This window comes from Pithys albifrons, chromosome Z (genome assembly GCF_047495875.1).
Source record: "Pithys albifrons albifrons isolate INPA30051 chromosome Z, PitAlb_v1, whole genome shotgun sequence".
Taxonomy (NCBI): Eukaryota; Metazoa; Chordata; class Aves; order Passeriformes; family Thamnophilidae; genus Pithys; species Pithys albifrons.
This window is the reverse complement of record NC_092497.1, coordinates 47,177,969-47,204,700: the sequence shown is the minus strand read 5'-3', so window position 1 is coordinate 47,204,700 and position 26,732 is coordinate 47,177,969. Positions and strand designations below refer to the sequence as shown.

General features: G+C 39.1%; 2 protein-coding genes across 5 annotated transcripts in view; both read left to right on the top strand.

Moving 5' to 3' along the window:
* The window catches only part of BDP1 (BDP1 general transcription factor IIIB subunit), a 55,291-nt gene extending 31,978 nt beyond the window's left edge, over positions 1-23,313 (top strand). For 3 of the 4 annotated variants that reach the window (XM_071581742.1, XM_071581741.1, XM_071581740.1), the window contains exons 26-42: positions 2,136-2,319; positions 3,340-3,557; positions 4,849-5,239; positions 8,202-8,300; positions 8,592-8,628; positions 9,053-9,136; positions 9,884-10,004; positions 10,946-11,100; positions 11,713-11,854; positions 12,397-12,583; positions 13,838-13,898; positions 15,405-15,594; positions 16,821-17,028; positions 17,924-17,966; positions 18,833-19,127; positions 20,385-20,619; positions 20,966-23,313. In XM_071581742.1, coding sequence (XP_071437843.1) covers positions 2,136-2,319; positions 3,340-3,557; positions 4,849-5,239; positions 8,202-8,300; positions 8,592-8,628; positions 9,053-9,136; positions 9,884-10,004; positions 10,946-11,100; positions 11,713-11,854; positions 12,397-12,583; positions 13,838-13,898; positions 15,405-15,594; positions 16,821-17,028; positions 17,924-17,966; positions 18,833-19,127; positions 20,385-20,619; positions 20,966-21,118 — 2,803 coding nt within the window. In that variant the 3' untranslated portion in view covers positions 21,119-23,313. The remainder of the gene's footprint in view (positions 1-2,135; positions 2,320-3,339; positions 3,558-4,848; positions 5,240-8,201; positions 8,301-8,591; positions 8,629-9,052; positions 9,137-9,883; positions 10,005-10,945; positions 11,101-11,712; positions 11,855-12,396; positions 12,584-13,837; positions 13,899-15,404; positions 15,595-16,820; positions 17,029-17,923; positions 17,967-18,832; positions 19,128-20,384; positions 20,620-20,965) is intronic. The other variant, XM_071581743.1, reaches the window with a different exon arrangement.
* Positions 23,314-24,609: 1,296 nt separating this feature from the next.
* Positions 24,610-26,732, top strand: part of MCCC2 (methylcrotonyl-CoA carboxylase subunit 2) — a 35,863-nt gene continuing 33,740 nt past the window's right edge. Inside the window, exon 1 of the mRNA XM_071580034.1 lies at positions 24,610-24,857. Coding sequence (XP_071436135.1) covers positions 24,726-24,857 — 132 coding nt within the window. The 5' untranslated portion in view covers positions 24,610-24,725. The remainder of the gene's footprint in view (positions 24,858-26,732) is intronic.

Here is a 26,732-nt window from a genome sequence, read left to right as displayed (position 1 = left end):
CCTCACTTTTTACTTCAATTAGGAGAAATTCTGCAATGATGTGCACTGTCCTGGCTCTTTTTGTGGAGGGGATGCTTTTTATGTATGTGCAATACAAGGACAGATAGTGTCATTTACATGTAACAGTTCTGACTTGTGCTATAAGCTACCCTTTGTTCAGTCTTAACCAATATAGAACAGCCTCAAATCAATGTGCTTTTGCTGTTTTCTGAAATTAACTTCCAATTTTTACCTGTGTCTGAAACTCCACTTAAAATCTCTTTGGTAACTTACCTTTAAATCATATCCCAGAGTATTTGTGCTAGCAAGGCAGTTATCTTACTCTATAGTTTCTTTGACTTCTGTGGTGGTGGAATTTCAGTCTCCCATAATGGTTGAGGGTAGAAGGGTGTGCTGGAGGTCCTCTGGTACAACTCTCCTGACCAAGCAGGGCCATCTGAAGCTGGTTGCCCAATACAACGTCCAGACAGTGTTTGAATACTGCCAAGCATGGAGACTCCATAGTCTCTCTGGGCAGCCTGTGCCAGTGCTTGGTACCCCTCAGAGTGGGACTGTGTGTCCTGACATTCAGAAGGAACCTCCTGTCTTCTATTTTCCCCCATTGTCTCTTGGCCTGTGACTGGGCACCACGAGGAAAAGCTGGGCTCTGTCCTGTTTGCACCCTCCCTTTAGGTTTTTATATAGTTATGGAAGAGGTACCCCTGAGCCTTCTCTCCAGGCTGAACTATTCCCACTCTTTCGGCCTTGCATCAGACAAGAGATGTTTCAAACCCTTTGCTGTCTCCAGCATGTCCGAGCCCCTCCTCCCAGGGAGCCCAGAACTGGTCAGGACTGCAGGTGTGTTTGCATCAGTGCTGAATAAGGGCAAGATCACCTCCCTCAACCTGCCAGCAGCACTTCTCCAAATTCAGCCTGGGATACCACCAGCTGTTTGTGCCTCTCTGGCTCACGTTCCACTCAGAGACCACCAGGACCCCCAGGTTCTTTTCTGCAAAGCTGTTTCCACTTCTGTGGCTTGCAGTGTGTGCTGTGCCTTGGGTTGTTCCTCCCCAGGGGCAGGACTTTGCATCTCCCCTTGTGTCAAACCTGCTGAGGTTCCTGTCAGCCCCTTTTCCAGCCTCTCTGGGTCCCTCTGGATGCCTCCACACCCTTCTGGTGTCTCAGCAATTCCTTCCACATCTGCCTCATCTCTACACTTGCAGAGGTTACACCCTGCCACACCACCCAGATGATTCCTGAAGGTGCTGAACAGCATTTGACACTGTATTGACCCCCAGGGTGCGCTCCTGCTTACTGGTCTGCAGCTGGACTTTGTGCCACTGATCACAAACCTCTGAGGCTGACAATTCAGTCAGTTTTTAGTGCACTTCTTTGTCTGCTCGTCCAGTCCATAATTCCTCAGCTCCCTCATAAGGGTGTTTGGGGAGACAGTGTTAGTGTTAGGAGCCTTACTGAAGTCAAGGTGGACACACTTTACTGCTCTCCCTTCATTTATTGAGCCAGTAATTTCATTGTAAAAGGTTATCGAGTTGGTTAAGTGTGACTTCCCCCTTTTGAATTCATGCTGAGTGCTCCAAGTCACCTTGTTTTAAAATGTGTGTGAAAGTAGTTTCCAGTGTTAGTTGTTCCATCACCTCCCCAGGCACTGAGATGAAGCTGACCAGACTGTAGTTCCCTGTATTCTCCTTCTTGCCTTTTCCCCAGTCACGAGTTTAGAAGCCCAAGATTTCTGTCTTATTCATCTGAATGTCCTTGAAATGATAGAAGGATTTTATCCTGTTTGATATCAGTAGAACCTTGAGCACTGGAATTAATGAGTATTGATGTTCCTATGGTTACTTAATTTTTGAGACGTACATTGTTACACCTGAAACTTTCTACTCTACCCGACTTCTTAATTTTGGTTTCCTTCCAAAATTTTTTTCCCAAAACCAGTGAGAAAATTTTGCTGCTGCAGATGAATTATCTCCTTTTTGAATTTTTTTCCTCCTTTATGGTTTTTTAAACTTAACCAAACAGAAATTCAGAAAACAATTTCATTTCTAGCTGGAAGTATTAAATTTTTTACAGTAAGCAAATTTTTAGAGTATGTTTTGCAGTTCCTCAGAAGTAAGTGTTGAAACGTATTTTTGTAGGTCCAATGATAAATTAAGTTCTGGAGAAGAAGGTGGACAGAGAGTAAGGGAACCTCACTGGAACTCAGCGTCACACTTAATGAGATTTACTAGAAAAAGAGGTTATCCCAAAGAAGGTGAAAACAAAGAAGAGAACAGAAATGAAGAAGAATGTTTGGTGTTATTAAAAACAGATGTATCAATGGTAAGTGCTGATCACCTGTTTTGAGCCAATTATACCTCAATTGTTTTGTGTAAGTTCTCAGAACTGCAGATGGCACAGAAATGCAGTATATGGCTGGGAAAGTTTAATGTGATTATTTGATCTATATTTTTTTTAATTCTCTCCTGGAAATTATGTGGAATAAATGGACTTGGGAGCCTAAAAACTGTGGAAATATGTACACCGTTTTCTTAAGTTCTGTGGCTTATGTGGTTAGAAGTCTCCATTATAAGAAATATGTGCTAACATTAGCAGTCACTTTTCTGTTTTTTATTCATTGAACACTGGAAATTAAGGCAGTTGTCTTGATAATACCAGATATTACCTAAATTCTGTGTAAGTATATTTAGAAGTTAAAATGAGCGTGAACAAGTTCAGACCTTCTGCTTAAATTTGCTCCACAGGCCTAACTTAGTCCAGAGTAGTTCCTTCTCTGTCTAAAGCTGCAATACCTGAATCAAGTTTATCTGTTGTTCCCTTTTTTCTAGACAGATGAGTAAAATTTTTCAGTTAACTTACTATTTTAGCCAAGTATTGATATTTGACAGAACTGTGGCTGCTGATGCTTGTCTTCGTATAAATCAAGTGATATTTAAATGCTGTTCTGTAAAGTATGGCAGTATTTTCTTCTTAGTTTGTTCCCAAGACAGAAAAAAATAATTTTTCCATCCTACAAACTGTTCTTTAAATTAATAGGTCGTTTTAGAAAATTATTAATCTCTCCATCTTCTAAAAAGTTGTTGCTCTTGATAAATTGAGCATGGTCTTGCTCTATTAACTACCAGCAGCGCTGGGAATTCTGACATTACAGATAATAATAGCTAATGACACCTCTGCTATAGAGGCAAAATTAAAGACAGTGAGAATGTCCTGTGGTACCAGAGATGAGAGCTGCACATGTTTTCAAGAACCTCAAACATAGTTCTTTAAATCTTTTTTGTCATCAAAACCAGTTAAAAATGTTTGACAGTTAATATGGTAGTAATTGTCTTCTCTGTTCAGCAAAATTCCAGTAAGACTGTGGAAGCTGCATCCTTCTCAGAGGCTTCAAGGAAACACAATTTTACAGAGAGTGTTGGTGAAACATCTTGTAAAAGAATCAGACAGGATATTACACTCCAGTCTCCAGAGATACTGTCAGAGTGTGAGAGTCAAGTAGAACATGATGATGATTTTCAGCTTTCTGCCTCTCAGGAAAAACATTCAGACAATCTCACAAGGTAACACAACTAATTTTGCTGTATGAACTCAGCTGATTGGTAATTATTAGCCTTCGTTCTGCAGTGTGTTATTTGAATGCCTGCAGCATGTAACTCACGTGTCTTCCATCTGTACTCTACCAGATGCATGCAAATATCCCAATGTCTCTTATTCTGCCTGTACTTTCATAAAATAAACACAGACAACACTCTCACCAATCCATCCCATGACTGCAACAAGAATTCCTGATTTTTTTTAAGTACCTGTATTTCGGGGAATTGGTATATTATCTGCTGCTAAGGAGATGAATTGGTCCCTGTTATTTTGTAACTCCCCCACTGTGTAGTTGTGGACCCCTAGCCCTTCTCTTCTCTAGATAAAAGAATCCCAGCTCTTTCTGCCTCTTGTTGTAGCTGTGTCCTGCATGCCCAGGACAATCCTGTTTCCTCAACATCCTTCCTGAACCAGAGAACCCAAAACCACACTGAACATTGTATGGCTGATGCTGATCAGGTCTTCCACAGCTTCTTTTCAAAAATGCTCTAAAGAGATGGTACTGACAGCCTTCCTAAGACCAAGTAGCCTTATATGCACTGTTACTCCTACTGAATCCCTGTAACCAGGCATTTCATCACAGTTTTATTGGTCAGACCCAGTTGGCACAGGTTAATGATGGGATTAATTTAAACAGAAACTTTGTTCTGCAAGGATCCTCTGCTGCCATTTGTTTCCACTCCTCACCAGTTTACCAAAGGGGATGTTTTGGGTGGAAAGTTTGTAATTACGTTTGGTACTCAAAGTGCTTGTGCCCATGATTTTGAAGTGGGAAACAGTAAGCAGTCGATCATCCGAGAGATTACTGTCTGAGAGGCCAGAGCTGATGAGTATGTAGCATCTAGCAGTTCCAGTTGCTTGATACTAGTCTGATCAACAAAACTGTCATAGTGTAGCTGTAGCAAAAAAGAACTGGAAATTCCCATGACTAAAATATATGAGACATCCCTAAAAAGGAAAATTAATTCATACTTTTCTAATTAAAGAATTCTGTATCTTGTAAGTTTAAATGTGTAGATTTCTGAAACTGCTTAGTATACGTTTGCAATCAATACTTCACATATACGTGAAGAAATTAAGACTTCTGATTAAATGCTTATTTGTCACTCTAAGTTAAGAATTAAATAGTTTGCATTGTTGATTACAATGATGATCTCTTTTTCTTAAAATTGAGTTTGTTTTGATCTCTAGTACCACTCTTTATGGCATGTCTTGGACTTCACTGTTTTTTAAACTTGCTTTTATTCTATACTTTAGAAGGCAGTTCAGGAGATCATCAAAATGGATATCACTGCCAAAACCTGTGTTGGAGCTAAGAACTGCTGCTTCTTCTGCCTCTGAATGTGAGGCTGATTGCAGTGAGAAGGGGAATCAAAGGCAAGAAGCTAAACTGAGTGTTACTAGAGGCAAAAGTTTGAAAAATAAACATAGAAAGAAATCTGGGAAGGACCCCAGAAGTTCAAAGACAACCTTCATCACTCTCCGGGCTTCTCAAGAGGAGGAGGATGAGGAGGCAGATGACTTTGAGCATGACGATGAAGATGAATGCTTTGCACCTGAGGAAGTAAACAAGGCTCCAGTGTTTGTTCCTATAGGTCTTCGATCTCCAAAACCTATTCCTGTTCAGATAGAGGAAACCATGGAGGAGGTATTATGTAGCTGGGTTCTGCATATGTACTTTTGTTCTGATTGTTTAGAAAGCTTTTATCATAATTGCATCTCTTAGTATTTGTGTTTTATCCCAGTTCAGTTTTATGTAATGGTGCTGAGAGCAGTAGGGATGTTACTTGGCACATACACTTGGTTTTGAACTTAATACTGCATCAGTCTAAAGTCCAGTTATGTAGTTACATTTACAAACTGTATATAGGTCTTCAGTGTGCTCACCAGTTTGTTTATTGTGATTGAATACCCCACAGACTACCAGGCATACCATGTGTTTTCAGGCCCTAGATGGATCAAATGGAGCACTTCAATTTTATATTTGAATGTTAGGAAATGAGGGTATGACTGAAATGTTTCTGTATGTCATGTCATTGCTGAGAAACTTTAACTTAGTCTGGTGGGCTGACCTGACCAGCAGCCAGGCACACAGAGCTGCTTACTCACTCCCTTCTCCCGTGGCACAAGGAGAAATTAGAAGGGAGGGTAAGAAGACCTCTGTACTGATAGAAACAACGTTGCATAAATGAAGCAAGAGTTGCATGTAAAAGCAAAGCAAAATAAAGAATTTGTTTCTGCTTTTCATATCAGGCTACTTCTGAAGAGCAGGGGCTCAGCCTGTGTAAGAGTAACTGGAAGACAATTGCTGTAACCACAAGTGCCCTCCTCTTTTTGCCTCCTTTGCTTGAGCTTTTATTGCTAAGCATGTCATCATATGATACAGAATATCCCTTTTTTCAGCTTGGGTCAGCTGTCCTACTTCGTGCTCCCCTGACTTCTTGCCTGCCCACAGCCTCCTTGCTGGGTAAAAGAGTAGGAAAAAAATCTGACGTGAAAGCACTGTTCAGGATAGCAAAAGCACTTGTGTGTTATCAACACTGTTGTAGTTATAAATCCAAAACACAGCACTATGTGGGCTGCTATGAAGGGAATTTAACTTCATCCCAGCCATGCCCAGTACAATCTTCAACCTTTATTTCATTCCACTTGTGTCATGCTCAGGTCCTTCACTATCCAGTATATCTTTATTAAACACAGCTTCTCTTTCTGTTCTTTGATAAATAAATGGCTGTGATTTCTTTGATCTGTGCCCTGCTCCCCACCTTAAAATGTCCATCAAATACCCATTGAGTTATTTAGTCCATACCTTGGGCTCCATGTATTACATGGTTGCTCAGGAGAGGTGGCAAGTTTTGAGTTTTTGGGTGCCAAAGGCTGTTCAGATGGGTCAACAGCTGCATTTGCATGGTTTCTGGTGCATTTGTCTTCCCTTCATTCATACTGTTCTTACTGTAACGTACAACTCACAGAATCACAGAATCCCAAACTATTCTGAGTTGGAAGGGACCCACAAGGATCATCGAGTCCAGCTCTTAAGTCAATGACCCAAATAGGGGATTGAACCCATGACCTTGGCATTATTACAAGTAACCAAGTTTTAACCAACTGAGCTAATCTCAGGGCTAAGTAAGTTTAAATATATATCCATTAAATGTGTACCCATTAAAATCCCCAGCTTGTGTTGCTTTTGTTCACACTGTAGAATTCCACAGTGTAATGGACTCCACTCCTTGCCTGTGTTCTTGTGTGGGTCCTCTATGAGATGCAGTCCATTCAGGGATGTTCTTGCTCTATCTGGCATGTCCCCAGTGCCTCAGTCCCTGATGCTGTCAGTAACAGACCATCTACATCTTTGTTAGTTTTTCCAAATGCTACATATTTTTACAATTTCTTGGACGATTTGTAGAGTTTGGAACTTAATGCCTTGAGCGCAGGCCTGCGTTTCATTTGCACTCTTAGATGATACTAAAACTTGTACCTGTAAGATGGCACCAAGATGTGGCATTTGTATCTATTTAGACCAGTCACTAGAGAGGAAATGGCATACGTTTTTGTCATCGGGAAACTGTTGAGGTTTGGGAATAGTGGACTCTGTTCAAGGCCTTGAAAGAGTTTGTGTTCAAAGGTTATGACATTCTTCTATTTTTTTTCCGGTGTCAAAACTACTATCCATTCACTCCAGTGCTTTTTGCTTACTAGTGCTTTTTTGCTTACTACTACTGCTAGCTGTCTTCCTTTCTTCTCCCAGTGAAATCCTGCTTTTTTTTGTCTCCTCAGTTAAGCATGCCAGTTCTTTCTCTGGGTGAAATAGCAGGAGAGTTTAAAGCTCAGTCAAAACACCAAGGGAGGCTCTAGAGTATTTATGGGCAGCAGCATTGCTGCATGGAAACTTGCTGAATCTTTGATTTCAAAGATGTGGAATAGGTATTAAATGTGGGGATTACAATCAAGTTTCCCGATTTAACACCAGGAGACTTGAGCACTAGTGAAGAATATTGTTAGATACCTGAAGACTCAGCTGCAGTAACATTTAAACAGATCAGTAGAAAGTATCTGTAAAAAGTGCAAACTTCTGAAAGCAACACAGACTGAGCAGTGTTTTTTATGCAAACCTGCTGAGAAATATTGTAACCTTTCTGTCCAGTTTCCAAGTTCTCATTTCTGAAAATGTCAAATGTCTGAAGTTCTCAGTGAAAAGATAGTGATAAAGAAGAAGGAAAAAAATTAGGTGAAGTAGTGGTTGGGTGTGTTTCTGTGTGTGGGTATGTCTATTCCCTCTCTTACTTTGGGAAAACAGTGAACTGTTTTTCCTTCCAAAAGACTTATAAATGTGTGAAAACTAACAAATTTGAGGTAGATAGTCATCATGAAAGACTTCAGCTGCAGAATTTAATATGGTGGAGTAATGAGCAACTAGAAACAAGGTCTGCTTCCACTTAGAAATAGCACTACCTGTTCTGCCTTCTCAAAACAGAAGGTATGATTCTGGGGAAGGAACCCTCTAGATGGTGAAGATCTGTTAAGTATATGAGGTTTATAAATGTTTGCATTTGACAGATTTTTTTCCGAGTCTGATAACTGAAATACTTTGAAAATTATTTTTACAGCTGGAAATATCTGTGAATATACCAGATGTTCGGGTGGCTGCTGATGCTGAAGGTCTTTCTTGTGCATCTATCCAGCCAGTTGTACAGCGGAAAGAAAAAGTAAGCACCTCAATAGCTGTAAGAATAGCTTTTGTTTGTTTGTTTCATAGTACATACAAAGCTATTTCAATAGTGTCTTGTTGTCATGTCTGTATGTAACAGTGTAGCCTGTTAGACTCCTATGAGCCCCACACAGATCCAAGGGCACAGCTATGGGAAAGCTCTGTAAGTAAATATTGTTAGCCTTTAAAGTCAGGATAACCTGTGGACAGAGAATTTACCCTTAACCATTGAAATAAAATTGTAGTCATTTTATATAGGACTTTGATATTGTTTTTCTTTGTATTTAAGGAAACAACTGTACATGAAAATCCAGATGTGGACAAAGGTAGGTATGAAATGATCTCGCTCATCTACTTTATGTTAAATTGTTACCAGTATCTATATTTCCCCCTTTCTTAAAATATGTTTTCCAAAGGTGCCACCATCTTGCCTGACAGGCTCAGCTGTGTCTTGCATAAGTTGCAACTGGCTGTGTCCAGGGCATTCCCACTGCTGCCAACCTCTTGCCACTTGTATCCATCACACCATTAAAGGGAGCCATGTTGCTGCTCAGTGCTTTTATAGTAGTTTGAATTTACTGAATGAGAATAGCTGTTTATCTACAAGCATTTTGATCCACAAATGAAGTCAATTTTAAAAAATACCTACTTCATTATATTGGTGATAGTGTCAAATACTTTTTGACTATGGGTTAGTGGATTTCTAGTTAATCTGCTTTTGACTTCTAATGTATGTGAACAACTTCACAGGAACTAATGATGGAAGCACTGAAGCTGCTATGACTTTACTTGCAATGGGTGATCCAAATTTCCAGTTAAAAACAAGCACTGAAGGTATGATCTAATTTATGGGACAAAGCCTTGCTCATGTTTTCTGGGTCTACCTAAGGTGGAATGGAGTGGCTGCAAAGCTCTTCCACGTGCTGCCTCAGAGAAGGAGGTCAAGAGTCTTTTATGCTTTTAGTCCTCTTGCATTGTAAGGCATAGTGAGTCTAGCCAACGTAGGTTGGCTGGAAAAAGTCAGGCACTATTGGATGCTGCCATCTGCATCGCTGTTCCAGAAAGTTGTTTCTGAGACCTGTTTTAGGAAGGACACATTTGACTTGATTTGGTCACATAAACTGGACAAATGAAAGGGATCAATCCTAAAAGACTGTAATTTTCAGTAATCTTTTCAGACCTTTAATATGAAGCATAGCTTTTTACCCCCTAACTAGATACAACTTGAAATTACCTATGTTTATTCTAGTTTTTTGTAGATTTTATTTAGAATTTATTATCTGCTTCCATTGGTTGAATGCTAGTTTTGTGTTCTTACTATCAAAAGTGTGCTCTTAGGACCGCATTTATCTGGGATTTGAATTTGCAACCTTGGAGAATGCAAACTTTGCTAAATAAAGTTTGAAGTTATACAGCTTTATATAAATGATTGTTTTAAATAGTGGTTTTCTGTTCTCTTTATTGTTATAACCAGAACAGACACACGTTAGCTGTTCAAGATGAGTTGGACATGTTTAATAGCCTTGTAACTCATGCCTACTCTAAAAAAATAGACTTCTATTCAGTATTTACTTTTTTCAGACACTTCTACCAAGGAATTGCTGCCCTCTGAGAAAGGAAGCAACATCAATGTAGAGAATCAAAGCACTGTCACAAGAATAGGCATAGAAGAACATTTGGAGAAGGCTGCTACTGATACCAGGTTAAATTACTGCTTTCTTTTCTTTAGTGAGAGAGATCCCCTGACACTTTATTTTGCTGGCATTTTATTGAATTGCAAGCAGCCTTGCTTTAGTAAAAGGTTTCCCCAGTTTATCTAAGTTGGTATGTGATCTGCAGAAACCTCTCTCGTCCCTTTCTTGTGATTTTTCATAAGATGTTTCTATGTAATTTTGGCGATGTAGAACTTGTTTTTCACTCTGAAATTAAGTTTACCCTGGTGGGGGAAGAAAGAATGTTTGAACTACATTGTTTCGGATCCCTGTTAATTACCAAGCTCATTTTCCCAGAGTTGTCTCCAGCTAATCAGACCAAGGCAAATTGCTTAAGTGTTGACTGTTGCTGTGGGATGTAGGTCAAAGATTTAGAGCAAAGGGATCGCAAGGAACCAACTGATCTTCTATCATTACATTTTTAGTGCTTTTGCTTTTATAATTTTGCATTTGTGAATGATGAAACACCTTAATGGAACACTTTTTCAGAGGAAAATCTACTGGTGATCATGTATTATTTGAAAGACTATTTAACTTGCTGAATGCTTGAACAAACCATGAGATTAGTTGTTACTATGACTCTAAAAAATTCATAATCCAAGATATTTTATGTCCAGTTTGATTACATTATTAAACCAGAACTTACTATCATGTGATCAGTTTTAGATTTCTGATATTTTCCTGTTATTGAAATATTTCTATTGTTTTCTTTAGGCAGGGAACATCCTAGTTTGCAGAATACCTGCCTGTTTCAGTTCCCCAGAGGACTTCTATTTTTTGTTCGGCCAAATAGTTTTCTGTCTCCTCCATCAGCTCCAACTTGTAGTTTAGCTCTTCATTGTCTTATCTGCTCCATATCTCTCATATCTTCTTTCCACTAATTGTCAAAAATCAGAAACTATACTGATGGCATTTTTCCTTTTACTTGCAGTGATAGCTCTTTGCCTATGGTGAATAGTATGAGTCTGACAGGAGACAGACTCCTGAACCCTGACCCAACCTTTGGAGTATTGAGGTCCAAAAACATAATAGAGACATCAGTTAACACAGATGTGCCTGAGGATCAACTAGAGCAAATTCAAACCAGTAAGCCTGTTTCTTATCCTAGGGCTCTGAAAATGGTTTATTCATATAGATTCATATCTACTCATGAAATGAAATTAAGCACTTTCTGTTCATGTTCACAGATGATACATCACCACTGTAATGTAGGGTACATTTGTCTATAACCCTTCAGATACAATTAAATGAAATTTTAATAGCAGTTTTCCTCTGCAGGTCTTAAATTATCTGGAAAACACTTAAATTACTGGACTACAAATTACAGAAATAACAGTGTACTTTTTTCTATTATTACTGCCTTTGCCTTCTATTAGAAATAGTAGAGGAGCTGGAAAGAACTGTTTTCATGTTCTTAAAACCGCTTCAAAAAACGTGGTCTTCAAACTCTTAATTAAAATCTTCCTAGCACGGGCAAAATGCACAACATACCAAGGGCAAGATGAAACTCTGTGTGTCTTATTTATGAGACATAAATGTACATGTAGACACATGCAGCAAAATGGTTTTGTGGCATGTTTATATATACACATATACATAATTCTAATATATGCGAGTTTATATGTAAAAAATAGTATGAATATGTATATACATAGATGAAAAAAACATTATTTTCATTTTTATTCATCTAAATCTTAGATCCTATAACCCTGAGGGGTACTGCAGAAATGCAGAAGGTGGAACTGGAACAGATCAGACCAGCTGCAGATGATTCTTCAGTTCTTCATGATTTTACAACTGGAAGTGTAGAACTTATCAAGCAAGTAGACAAAACGGAAAGGTAGGAAGGGTCATCAGCTAATACTGACTTTTTCCTACAGTCTCTTAAAATATACAACTGAAGTTCAGGTGTAGTGTGATTGTGCTGGAAACAGTGTGCTTAGAGACTGTGTATGTTTATGCAGGTAGTGAACAGCTTAGACTTTAATTTTTAAGGTTTTTCTCCCTTGCATGTTGTGCTACAGCTTTTGGAGGCAAAGCATTAGCTTATATTTGCTATTCCAGAAGAATTTAGTAATTCCCTTCCTGCTTAACTGTCTTCATAAAACTGCATCTGAAAGAAAATGTTGAAGAGTTGATCAATTTGGAAATGTTAATGATCTTGTAAGGCTTCCTGGTTGGTTGTGCTTGCAGTAGGAAAGTCTCTATCAGTGGAGTTATAAAGGCTTTTTTCTGAAATACTTCAGGTAGACCTGTACGAAGATTATGTATTGTTTCTCTGTAACTACGTAAGCTTCATATTAAGTAAATCATAACACAGAATTTAGCACATGTATAGCATATCTTCATTTGGTTCAAATTAACTTGATGTATACTTTACAGAACAGAAAACCAGGTGAGGGGTGCTTGTGGAAATTCAGGAAATTTAAGACCTGTAAGTGTATCACCAAAATCTGAGAAATCACACCTTGAAGTAGAGGACTGTCCAAATCAGAATTCTGTGGATGAACTTCCTGAGCAAAATCCTTGTCCTCTTGAGCATGATATATGCAAAGTCAACTTTACTCAGGTAAACAAACTATTTATAGTCTAGAAGTGTCCAGGTTTTGAAATTCTGTAAAGGAAGAGGTTTTCAGTGCAAAGGTACACACCTGTTTAAAGACCTGGTATCTAAGCTGGTGAATGAAACTTGCCTTTCTTCAGAGGCATAACAAAACAATCTTTCAGACCATCTTAGTCTTTGCAAACTCTGTTCGGAGCATTTCAGCAATAAGTGATATCCATTAGCAAAATTTTGCGCAATTTTTAAGGAGTTTTAATGGAAGTTACTTAGGACTCCTGTATCCATTCAGTGTGACCTCTTAGTGTTATGTTTGTTAAAAATTATGTTAAAATGTTACTGCTTGGATGCAGCATATTTATTGTCACTTTCATTTTCTTTGTTTAGAACAACCTGCATTCTTTGTTATGCTGTTTCTCATTCAAAAACCACAATTAAGATCTTTACATGTATGTTATCATATTACAAAAACATTGCACATATTTTTACATATACATATATCATGAATATTATCACTATATATGTTGTGGACAAACAATATGTCTTTCCATTTCTTAGCAGTGGTTTCTGTATCCCTGTTCTAGAATAAATGAGTATTATCTTGTTTCTTCTTGAGAGAAAGGTCCATTCTCAGTTCCCTCAGGTTTTCTAGTGTTCTCTGGGATGAATGAATATGCAGTTATGGTAGAACAGCAGATGCATAGAATCTTGTTTCCCAGTACAACCTGTTGATATGTCAAGGCTGATTTCCTATTAGAACAAGATGCAAGAATGATTTGGCTCTTACAGGACTGGCAGAGTGTCAGAAAGGGCAACTTGCAGTAGTTTATTCCTGGTTTTAGCAAAGGGACAAGCCTGAAAAGGGAAAGGAGAGATGAGCTGCAGAGCTCGGTGTTTTTCTTTGGCACTCAGTGGTTTTGTAAGGCTTGGAGGAATCTGCTTCCTTAGTGCCACTGAACAATTTATTGTGTGAATCATCTCTGACAGAGTTGTGCTGTAGGAAATACAAATTTATTTTGACAAACCATCAATACAGACAATGAGCTGCATATAAGTTTTATATTTCTCCAGTGTTTCTTGTCCTTGTCAGGCTAATGTCTTTCAATCCAGAACAGCTAGAATTGAAAGCTGACAAATGGAGTTATGATGATGTGATTAGATATTTTGGTTTTTCAACATTTGATATGCTTTGTTTCTTTCCTGTTTCCTAGACTTATTTCCCAGATTTATTAAGTTGTTTTATTTCAACTGTGTTGTTTCTAGAACGAAGCTTGTGCTCAGAATACTCAACAACCATGTGTGAGCAGCCCAGAAGAAACTGCAGGTATAAAAGACAATATTCAAAGTTAGCAAAAGCCCACACTTGCGTATCTTGCAGTTATGCAAAGATGAATTAAAAACCTAAATATTTTCATTGACATTATTAATCAATCTATTTCATTAACAAAAATAATGATCCACAGCACAGTGGCGTTCCCTGTCCTAGTCTCTTATCATTATATTTTGTTACCACAAGTTAGACTTGGAAATTTTTGAATGGCCAGTCCTTCATTAAGTATAAATATCAGTGGAAGGGAAACTTCTTGCTTTTGCTTCCTGCTGTGAGCTCCTGCTGCTTACCTAATGCTCGGTATAGCAGTTTTTAGAGCCCTTTATGAATCTGTGACTCACCCTTCAAAAACTGAACATGACAGGGAGAAACTGTGTAGTTCTCCTCTGGCTTAGTGAGCTATAGTTACTCATGAAATTACCAAATGAGTGCTGTTGTCAGAGTTGTGTGAGTAGGAGGGCTGTACTGTGCAAGTGTGGAGCAGGAGAGAAAGAAGAAAAGAAGTAAAAAGAAGACAGAATTCCTTCTTTAGTTGTACTGACTCAATAGATTAATGTGTAACTGTTGAGATGGGATGAAAGTTATGAAGGTGATGTTTGCTTTTCCCTGAAACAAAATACAGTTGGTTTGACACCACTACTTGTCTAATGTATGGGATAGTCACTGTGACAGAAGCACAGAATGCTCACTTTACATGGAAGCTGCACCCCAGAACTGTAACTCATAAGGTTGTGCAAAAAATAGGGTTAATACTTCTTCTTAGACATCTGTTGTTATGCTCTGTTATTGCAAGGATCTTGGGATGGAGCATCTTAAATCATGTTTAATTAGATTAAGAACCAAAGCAAGTTGAGATTGGAATAACAGCTTTACATCATCAGTGAGAGCTGTCTTAAGTCATGGAGTACCACTGTTGTTTTCTGTCTCTTAAAAACTTTGCAAATGTTCTCTCCATAAATTCTAATGGATGGCAGTTGGCAGTTATGTGTTAATGTCTGTTGATTATTATTTCTGCTTTTCATTTATTAAATTCAAGACTATACTTCCAGGTCTTCTTCTGCCAGTCAGCAGTGAGGGGAAATATCCTTGTGTTTACCGTCAAAACCACAGACACCTGCCATTTAAAGAAGTAACTCCTAATATCTGACAGTTGCAATTAAAGACAGAGGACTACCATGGCACAAGTTTAATTAAACTGCAAATTGCTCTTTAATGCTTAAAAGCCCATTTTAAGAGCTTCCTCCCTACTAGGCATTTTTAATATTCTTCATTCTGAATGGTAATCAGGACTCCACTGCAATTAATAGGCTCTGGGGGATGATGATAGATAAGGAGAAAGGAGGCAGATTGTCTCAAGAAAATGTCCAGTGACTTTTTCCTTTAAGAAACCAGTGCCTAAAATTTGATTGCATCATGTAGGAAGGGCATGAAGACAACAGTATAATTTCAAATTTGAATAATAGTTTTTGTTACTTCTTTATTTGCCTGAAAAAATTACAGTAGTGAATGATGATCATAGATGTCCAGAGGAGGAACAGACAATCATTTTAACATTAGTGGAAATCCCGGTTGCGTCGGAAGAGTTTGATGCATCTGTTTTGCTGGAACAGACTTCAGAACCACTACTACCAGCCCCATTACTTATCAGCCCAATAAATGCAAGTGGAACAAGTGTGACTGAAGTGGAAAGGTAAATGCTTTATTTTTTATCAAAGTGAAACACTTTTTGTATACCTTGATTGGAAGATTTCATCAGTGATTTAAAGTTAGTGTTTAGTTAGCTGGGATTTTGGCATCAACTTTGATTCGATTTATGATTACAGCAAGTTTTCCTTTCTATTACAAGTAATTTTTACAGCCTGAGCCTATTCTGCCATGGATACTTTTCATTAAAAACAATAGAAATGAAAAAATCTAAGCATATCTGCATTCTTACAGTACCTTAACAGTTCTATAAAGTAGCTGTTTATTAATGACCTTCCAAATTTTTCATGTAGATGGTCATCTGGAGACCACAATGAACAGTAAATATGAAATCTGCTATCATTCTGTTGAGTTTGAGTTTGTGTGATGTTCAAAAGGCAGAAGATATGAAAATGCAAACAAATTAATTACTCAGGGGATTAATTACCTGGGTTTGTGTGCTGTGATTCAAAGGGTTTGAGTTTCTTTTACAAGGACTACCTCCCAACACAATGTAACAAACTTGTTACTTCAGCATTACAGTTGAATTAAATCTCCTGGTCAGTTTGGGAGAAAAAAGCCCCAACATCAATGGAAAAAGACATTCTGAAGAATGGAAGTGTTGTGAAGTTGTAAAAAGTCTATTACTATACTAATCTAAGTCCTCAGATAATGGAGATGTGGTGCAATTTGCAATTCCACGTAATTGTGGAGGATCTTGCTCTGTGATACCAGATGCTAATGTCATTCCCTTTTAGAAGGGAGAGGTCTTGGAGGGAATTTTGGGTACACAGCATAAGAATTCTAACTCCTTACTGATGATAAACAGAATTCCTGACAGGCAGAGTTGTTCTGTCTCATTGTTCTCTTAACTACTTTACCCTATGTCACTATTCTCTGCTGCTTCCCTGTATGTCTTACTGTCTTTTGTGGTCATACATAGTGTGGAGATTCAACTGTGCATGTAAATAATACTGTATTTTGGCACTTTCTAAAGCAGTTGCCATAATCTTACTTTTTGTGAAAAGTTAAGTGGAGTTCAAATAGAACAGCTAAAGTAACTGAATTCAATTATGACTAGAAAAACTGCAGATAGCTTAACAAAATGCTTCTTGGTAGTAAATAGTACATTGACATTAAGCAGTATCACCATAGACATAGACCCACGTGTAATTTCCATACAGAAATTTTGGCTTCTTGTACACTCACAATAATGACTTTATATATAAACAGCATTGGATCCTTGACAACTGCAGCTGATGAAGGCAGTTTAAACAGCAGTATGGACACTAAACTAGAGAGTGCATCGTTAGACCCTGTTCCAAAGTTGCAGACAACTCAAAAACGATCAGCTGCTGAGCTTGAAGAGAATGATTTTCCTACTGTCAAGAAAACTCTGTCTGCTGTTGCAGTGGAAGATAGCTTGGAAACCACTTACAAGGTGAGATCAAAATGTGGTGAATCTTCATGCATAGTGTAGATGTGTAACTCATAGTAGAGCATTTTTATTATGTTCATTGTTTAATGGTGTCACTTGCTTAAATATATACTGCCTATTCAACTTAAAAGGAAAATCAACACCCATAGATTGTGTTTGATTTTGAACTCTACAGCAGTTTTGGGGCATTTTAGTTATCAGGGGTCTTTGAGAGTCTGTAAGCTCTCAGATTTTTTTAATTAGTCTTCCTGGTAGGCTGATTGATAATGTCTTGTTTGGTTCATTCAGTATAGCCTTTCTGACAATGACATTGCAGGAGGGGAAACTCTGGGAGTATGTTGGATGACTGGCAGACTGCCTGGGTTCACTGAATTATGTGATTCTGCATTGTGTCTATTACATGAAGAAGCTGTTAGATATGTTCCTATCAATTTTTAACATAGCAGGTAGTAGTTTAAAGACTAAGCTGCCAGTGAAAACTGGCCAGCATGTTTACAGCTTCCTTCTGTGTTTTTTAGAAGATGATCATGTTTGTGGCAATGACTACCATTGATTTTTGTGAGTAGGCTAAGATTGTATGGTGTACCCTTGTGAAGGAATGGGTGCTAATTCCCCGACGTGATTCAGAGAGCTTTTCTAGGAAGGACTGAATTACAGTCCTCTTCCTTCTTTTGATCTCTCATCTTGATATCCTTGCCAAGTCATTTATCATAAAAACACCTTAAAAAGCTTTCTGAAGAAATGAGTTAAGTAATGAATGATGCTGTACTGTCTTCTGTTTCAGTCCTGTTCATAGAACTGTACATGTGTGATAACGAGTTTATCAACTTTCACTGTCTCTTTTGTATTGAGAGTAATAGAGAAAATAACTTCCTTTTTTTTCCCTTTTTAAATACAGGGTTATTCAATTAAATCCACAGATGCACCGATGTTAGCTTCCGGTAGGTTAACCTCGTTAACCAAAGTATAATGAATGCAAATGCTTAACACATCCCAGTTTAAGACTGGTTGTCCTGCTAAATAGTCTTGTCTGAACCATCTAACATAAAAGTTAGAAACAAATTTCCTTGGTATTATGCTAATACCACCGTTCTGTGTTTCCTGCTATAAACTAGATGTGTTGGATTACATAACAGGCTGTTAATTTAATAATGGTTCTAAAAACATTGCTGCAGATAGTCTATGTGTGAAATTTGAGAGGGTTTTTTTGACTAAACATGTTAGCTTTTCCTAAGCAGGTATTTCCACCTGCTGGAAAGCACTAATAATCAAATGTATTAACTGACATTTTAACCATACTGTGCCAAAATAATTTATTTTTATTTTGTTCTACACTTCTATTTTTAAAACAATTAAGGGCTTAAAAGCTTAATCTGCCTCTGAAGCATGAGGGGAAAAGCAGAATTGCTGACAATGCAATCTTCAGTGATCCGAACCTGTGAAGGGCTTTGAGAACTACGGTTTGGCCCTGGAAAAGACTTTAGAGGGAAATTGTAAAAGCTTAAACAGACAGATGACTTGACTAAGCTCTATGGTGTGCTGTAAAGGATGAGAGGGGAAGGAACGTGCTGTAACATCTAAACCCATGCTTCCACCAGCTTTTCCCCATAACATCTCTAAGAACTTACTGTCATTAAAAGCACACCATGAACTTTTAATTCTTAGTGATGACTTAAAAAAATAAATAGAAAACCTAAACAAAACTTGAGCCCTTCTCTTGTAGTGGTGCAAGCCATCTTAGTATCACATGCATCCTTTGGGCTCTTGTGTTATCACTGAAGTCTTTAACTCTCAACTCCTTTTACAGGGAAACCTTTCCAAAAAACAGGGTCGTTAGCAAAGGAGAAAGTACTTACCTCTGTGTTGACGTCTGAGTCTATATCACAACTGGCTGACAGAAGCCAGCTTGAGACTTTGGAGAATTTAAAGAAAGCACCAGTTGAAAATTCAGCATCTAAACAGGAAGAAGAGTCAATGTTTAGATTAACGTCTAAGAGAAAAGCAGAAATAAGTGGACAACGAAAACAGGAGAATGTGCAGGAATCTGGACAGTTGGAACATACTGGAAGTCCAGCATCTTCTTCAAAAACTCCACTACTCAGGTATTTATGCAATAGTGTTTTGTTAGCCTGTTCTGTTAAAAAAACATTGTTTCCCTGTTGAGGTTTTTAATAGTACCATTGTTTGTGACCTAGATGGCTAAGTGTTACAGTATCTATACTCTCTTGCAAATTAGAAAGTATCAAACTGTCAGCTTTGAAATTTGAATTATTTTGCTCATTAAATGAGCATATTGATCAAAGGACACTACTGACATCCTGTATGTCTGTTTAGGCACTGACAGATGCCTCTTGTCAGGCAGACATCCTTTGGTTATGGTAGGGACTTAGAATAATTTTTATTTTCCTTAAGTAAGTCTTATATTGTGACATATATGCCCATCCACTTGTGTTGGTGTTTGTGCTGCCAGTATGATTTGTTACTGGTATAGTGCTCAACACTGGAATTTTAGGACTAACTTAAGACATATGATTCCCCAAAGGAGATTCAATTTTGGCAGCTTAAAGGATATTCTTCTTACCTATCTGTTGACTTGATTTTTTAAATACACCTTTCTGTAATGTTTGCATAAGTCTTTGAGTCTCTGCTCTCTGTTGCTCCTGTGCTCACTGATTTCGGTTGTGGTGTTTTGCTGACCTCTTCTGATCCTGTCATTTTTCATTATGCTTGTGTGAGTACCAGTAATGGCTATTTGTACCTGGGACATCCAAGCAATCGGATAATGATGCATTAACACCAGAATTCTTGCCCTAAATTTTTCTTTCTAATTTGCATACTCTTAACAACAGGATAGGTTAATGCTCTGTGTACGTTCCTCAATGCCATGACTTCCATAACTTTACTGGTGCTGGCTTTCATGCTGTAAGTAGTCTGAAACCCTGCAGCAGATAGTCTGCTGTGGCCCCATCCTTGGAAACCAGGTTTCCTTTTCCATTGATTACATGAAGGACACTCTTTTTAGTTACAGGAGTGTGTCTCGAGCCCTGTTGGAATCGCTTTCTGAAGGTCTGGTAGCTTGTTATGTGCTGCGAATTAATAGCAAATAGTAGGTTCCTGTTCTCAGGGTTGAAAATTGTCAAGAGTCTTTGTAGCTCTTAAAAAAACTCTTGTGCCAGAATATTCAGGAATACAAAAGCCCTTCTCAGAATGATTTTTTAGGGCTTTTTTCTTTCAATTTTCATAAATCTTGTAGGTGTGTGATTATTTACGGTGTAATGCCTTGGACTCCTGCAGTACTACTTACATCTTCCTTCTTTGGAGCAATCCTGTGACATCCCAACTGTATTTGTTTTGAACAGGGGTGGACGAAAACCACTGGGGTTTTTATCTTTAATTTGCAAAAAAAGTAGTTCTGAATCTGCAGAAGATACCAAAGGAAATAGAGGGAAGATCCAAAAGCCTCGAATTGGAACTCCAAAACGAAGTCTAAAGAAACCCACTCCATCTACTAAGGATCTTAAGGAATCTTGTTCCCCTCCCTCTCCATCCTCATCTGTGGAACACGAGCATGTAGTGGCTGACGCTGCAGTTAAAGTATGTGTTTGCTTTTCAACATCCATGCATTTTTAACATGTGAAGAACAACAAATTAGTTATTTCAGGAGTGGGGGGTTGTGCATGTAGCACTCATGCTTTGAGAGAGGTATCTGCTCCAGTGAAGGAGTTCTGATTTGTACATATGTAAGAAACTTGTAAGGGAGCTAAGTTGTTTCTTCTCGGGATGTATAACTACTTGCTTCCCATTTTCAGTAAAATCTGAATTTTTTTGTCAAAACTTCCTACATAAATAGGAAGTTCAGGGACATATATATGTAAATACATTTATACACACACACACACAGAGTAAGACTCTTAACAGCAATCTTCTCTTGTTTTATTAGGTTCCAAGTAACAACTCACCTCAGAAGGCACCTCTTTGTGCTGAAGATCAAGAGAAGGAAGAAGAACCAACCAGAATCTCTGAGTATTTTTTCAGTGACATCTTTATGGAAGTGGATGATTCAGAAGAGCAAATGGATTTTATAAAAACCTAGGAATACAGGATATACTGCAAAAGAAAGGAGGACATTTCATTCTGAACTTTGTTATGCCACGCTTACTATCAGCCAATTCTACTGTTGTTAATTAATACCATAAAGATGAAATGGATCCTTCTGAAGCAACTTACAAAATATTGACATGAGCTAAACCACTACAGGGATGTCTTTGGACTAGACCAGCAACTGCTGGCCTATAGTTTCACTTGTGCTGGCATGACTATCTTTCATAAAAGTGCAATGAAATAATGTTTAATCTTGTAACAAATATCCCTTTGCATTTTAATGCTAAAGTTTTTGGTATTGGCTGTAGGAGTTCTATACTTCTTTTTGCGAAGTATGTTATGTTAGGAGGAATGAACCTTTTAGCTTGTAATCTTTGAAGATCAGAATGCAAATACTGGAAGTAGTGTAGTAAATACATAGGTATGTTATGCACTGTGCATATTTTTATTAGAATCTCCAAATTACTTATTTTTTTAGGGCTTTTTAATTAAAGAGATTAAAAGATCCCAACCTGAAAATCCCACTGGGATTGCTTGCTCAAAAAGTATTTGAAGCTAGAAAACACAAGGTTAATCTTTGCAATGTTCACCATTGGGGAAGAAGAGATTGATGTTCCCTAGTGTCAAGGCTAATTTTCTTCTAATTTAGAAATGATATCTAGAAGTGATAGATACCATTTCTTTTCCTTGGTTTTACATGTAGGTTTTCGTATATGTGCTGCCTTCCTCTGTTTCCCTCATGCAAAGTAGTACAAGGACACTGGATTTAAACTATGACTATACAATGTTGTTTTCAGGATTTGGTGCTTTAAAGCAGTTTAGTTTAAAGGTTTTTTTCATGTTGCATGTCTACTTGTACTGTAACTTGGTATAAAATTCTGGTGTAGCTTTAGATTTTAGTCTAGTTTCTTACTTCATCAGGAAGATTGTCTTGATGAGGTAATGAAGTGTATGCAGTCTCAAAATCAGGCAGTCACTGAAAGATTCAGTATTTGCTCTGAAGCTCCTTCTTGCACAAGAATGAGTATATAGGATTAAGTAGTCTCAGTTTTTCTCCTGTTACTTAATAGTAGCAGGTACTTTCACAAAACAAAGGATTTATTATGAAATTGATATTTAAATGGTATTGTCAGTTGTAAATTGAAACCTATCATCAGCTTTGGACTGGGTAATCATTTACTGGCAGGTAAATAATGTAAGTATGTAGCTAATTTTCAAGTACTTGACGTTTGAGAATGTTTGTCTTTTCAGGATTTATTGGCAAGGCTTCTGAAGGAGCCTTTAAAATTTTGTCAGTGAGGAAAAATACAAAAGCTACTGTTATGGCAAAGGTATGTTAGCAGGCCTCTGTCAATGAAACATCACTGGCTGCCGTATTCCTAGAGGTGACAGTAAAGGGACTAATGGTCCCAGTGTGAAGTAACTTATTTGAAAGCATATGATCAACCCACCTCACTCCCCAAAAAATCCCTCCAGAAATATCAACAACAGTTTCTGTTCAGATGGTATCTCGTACTTTGTCTAATCCATTTAACTTGAAATGTTTATCTACATAGTCTTACTGTAAACATTATAAAATAGATTAATGTATACATAAAAGTATGTATTATATATCTTGTAGATATTATTTTAAATCTGCAAGTCTTTCTGATACATGTGGCATGTGTATATCAGTTGCACTCACAGAGCCGAAAAATAGATTTGTGGGGAGTGTCTGTGAAACAGTTGCCATGAGTACCTTCTGAGTGAGTACTGAGGGGATAACCATTCTGCATTTAGTTGCATACATTTTAGCTGTTGCATTAATTTTACAAGATGGGGAAAAAATCAACCATTTTGTTGTTAAGATTTATGGTGCCTTATCTGCATTGTTAATTGGGGCTATGCTTTCTCTTTTCTTGCAGTAAATTCCATGCACTTTGTCAGGTTTGTTTTTAAAGAACAATTTTAATTTTAATGGACACAGTATGATTTTTGTTGGGGTTTTTGTATAAAAGTTTATAATGATGAAGGATGAAAAAAAATATTGGTGAAATCTCAATGCCTTTGAGTAGCATTTTTACAAAGATGTGGCATGGTTGTTTTTTCAGTTGTCTGACACCCTATATCATCACATATAAGCTCTCTGTTTCAAAGAAAGTAGTCCTATTCTCTATGTAAATTATGTGAATAAATTATTTTCTAGTACCTGTGTTTCTGTTTCTTTGAATATCAGTTGCAGTTTTTAAATCCTCAAAGATATAGTAAGGTAGGGCCAGGGAGACCCTGCAGAGAGACTTGGACAAATTAGTGGACTGGGCAGTCACCAACCCTGTGAAGTTCAACAAGGGGAAGTGCCAGATTCTGCTCCTGGGATGGGGCAACCCGGGATGTACAGAGGGACTGGGGAGTGAGATGCTGGAGACCAGTGCCATGGAAAGGGACCTGGGGCTCCTGGTTGACAGCAAGTTGTATATGAGTCAGCAGTGCCCTGGCAGCCAGGAGGGCCAACTGTGTCCTGGGGGGCATCAGGCACAGCATCACCAGCCAGTCGAGGGAGGGGATTGTCCTGCTCTGCTCTGCACTGGGGCAGCCTCACCTTGAATATTGTATGCAGTTGTGGGCACCACAGTATAAGAAATGTGTTAAGCTACTACAGAGTATCCAAAGGAGGGCAGTGGGGATGGTGAAGGGCCATGAGGGGAAGCCGTATGAGGAACAGCTGAGGTCGCTTGGTTTGTTCAGCCTGGAGAGGAGGAGACTGAGGGGAGACCTCACTGCAGTTACAGCTTCTTCATGAGAGGGAAGGAGGAGGGGCAGGCACCGATCTCTGTGGGGAACAGTAGCAGAACCTGAGGGAATGGCCTGAAATTGTGTTAGGGGAGGTTTAGTTTGGATATTAGAAAAAGGTCTGGGCACTGAACAGGCTCCCCAGGGAACCGGTCACAGTACCAAGCCTGACTGAGTTCAAGAAGTGTTTGGATGATACCCTTGGTCACATGGTATGACTCTTGGGGACAGTCCTGTGCAGGGCCAGGAGTTGGACTTGACAATACTTGTGAGTCCTTTCCAACTTGTCATGTTCTGTGATTCTGTACGTGTGGCAGCAACACTGGGGTGCCTGCAGGCTGAATGTAGTTTTAACAGGGCTGTTGTCATTTTGTGCTTTTGTTTTAGATTACAGGCTAACTTATTTGGTATCAGACTCCCAGGTGTCCTCACTTGCTAAATACACGGCGTTGATTTTAAATAAACTGGAATGTGGAGAACAGCAAAACTTTCAAACAAGGACGCAACTCGACCAAAGAGGTCTGGATTTTAAAAAGTTCTCTTCCTATTACTGTATAAGAAAATTTCTAAGACGGGCTAAGGGCTGCACAAGTTCGTAATCCCGCATGAAATTCTTCCACAGGGCCTTCTCCAGCACTTCCTTGTCCCGGGGCCTGTGCCCAGCCCGGGCTGAGCGGCTGGGTCCGGCCCCGCCGTGCCCATTGGCTGCGCCGGGGGGAGTGGCGGCAGCGGCCTGCCCGGCTCGGCTCGGCCTGGCGCGGCGTGCCCGGCTCGGCCTGGAATTGGCTTGTGGCTCGGCTCGGCTCGGCTCGGCTCGGCCCGGCCCGGCCATGTTGGTGGGCGCCCCGCGGGTCCCGGGCCGCTGGCTGTGGCTGCTGCGCCCGTTGCTCGCCCGCGGGTACCACGGCGAGGCGGTGGCGCCGGTGGGGTCGCGGCCCGACGCGAGCTCTGCGCTGTACCAGGTACGGCGGCGCGGGCGGAGCCGGGAGCGCCGGGAACATCGCCGGGAGCGCGGTGCTGCTGCGCTGCTGCCGGGAGGCTCCGGCGGCGCGGCGGGCGCAGGCCGCGGGCGCGCGCGGAAGCGCTGCCCCGAGGCGCGGGCACGCGCAGCCCCGGCCGCGCCTGCAGCCCCCTCCCCCCGCGGGGCTCGGTGTCCGCGGCCGGAGCGCGCACAGACCGCTGACAGAGCGTGGGTTGGTACCAGCGTGTGCCTCGTCACGGATGTTTTACAGCTTTATTTGTTTGATGAATCATGAGGCCAGCCTGGCTGCCCTCTGAGCTGATCGCTACCGTGATCGTGAGAGGGAGAAGAGCAGTTTGTATGTGGCTGAGCGTGGAGCCCGATGGGTTCCAAGTTGGGTGTTTCCTTGTTGTTTGCAAATTGATTGCCGAGTTGGAAACAGGTGGAATAGCTGTACAGTCATGGACATGCCTCCGAAAAACGTTTTTGAGTAGAAAAGTTAGGTGTAACTTCAGTTGTTTTTACAAATAGAGAGCACTAGTTGTAGCTGATAAAGAATTATTAATTTTTAATGGGGCATTATTAATATCATCATGTCCCAGATAAAAATCGTGTTTACACTTAGGCTGAGTAAAGCGTGGCTTTAAGTGTGGGTGAAAACTGACAGGAGGACATGCCTTTGTTTTCATGTTTGTTCCAAATCATATACCAAATAGCAAGTGAAGCGACAACACATATTCTTACCCTTTGGTTCCATGTTTGAGTCCATACTCTGTTTTTGCAGAAACCAAATTTGGGACAGAGGTTAGGTGACTGAAACTTCTGTGAAATTTCTGTGCGTGTGTGTATCTATAGCTAATCTATATCTATATCTATCTATATATCATCTATGTCTATCTATATATCTGTCCTATATCTGTGTGTGTGTGTAGGTATATATATGTGTGTGTATATATATATATACATATACATACAAGGCTGCTCTCTATATGTGTGTACATGTATATTTTGCATACCAAAAAAAGATATTTTATTAAAGGCATTTATTTATCTGAGCTCTTGCTGGATTTGTATTTGTGTTTGTGTACCTTTCAACCTCAGAAGAAAAGCAAGGCTTTGTAAAATAGGTAATACTGTTAGTATTTGCTAGGAAAAAAAGTACAGAACAATGTAAGTGCAAAAGAGCTGAGGTCCCTGCTGTGAGGCATTTAACCATCTGAAATAAAAGTAATACAGTGCAAACACAAGGTACATGATGAAGGTCTTGCTTTCTTTAGCCAATGTTTGCCTTTCTGGCTGTGTGTTCAGCTAGACAGTCTGGCCTCATCATGTAAACTGTGTTTCAAACCAGATAGGTAAAAAAAGGTAATTTAAAAGTGATTGAGACAAAATTCTGGAAAACAAAGGAAAGTCTATTTAACAATGTGATTAACTCTTACAGCCACTCGGCTGGTGTAGCAGTAATTACATTAGTTTGTGCAGTAACTGTAGGATTAGTCTAGGTTTTGCCTCTTGATTTGGCATTAAAATTTACGGAAGCCCTCATATTAACAGTAGTTTTATAGTTTTATAGACCTTGATGGTGCAAGGGCCAGTTCCCAGAATGAGCTTGGTGCCACTTCACTTGGCCTTTGTCGTCATTAATGACAATGAAGAGCCCACAAATATATGGTAGAACTAGTACATTTGATTCCGAGAGGAGTCTTTTCTGTGCATATTCAAAATTATTTCAAAACTTCTTCTTTTTGGTAGAGTATAACGTTGTGTTCTGATTAAAGGCATGAAAGATCGTGATAGAAGTTAAGTGAATTTAAGCAACACCAATGTTTGTGTACAGTATTTTTTATAGATTATCTAAAAAGTTGTTTCACAATTT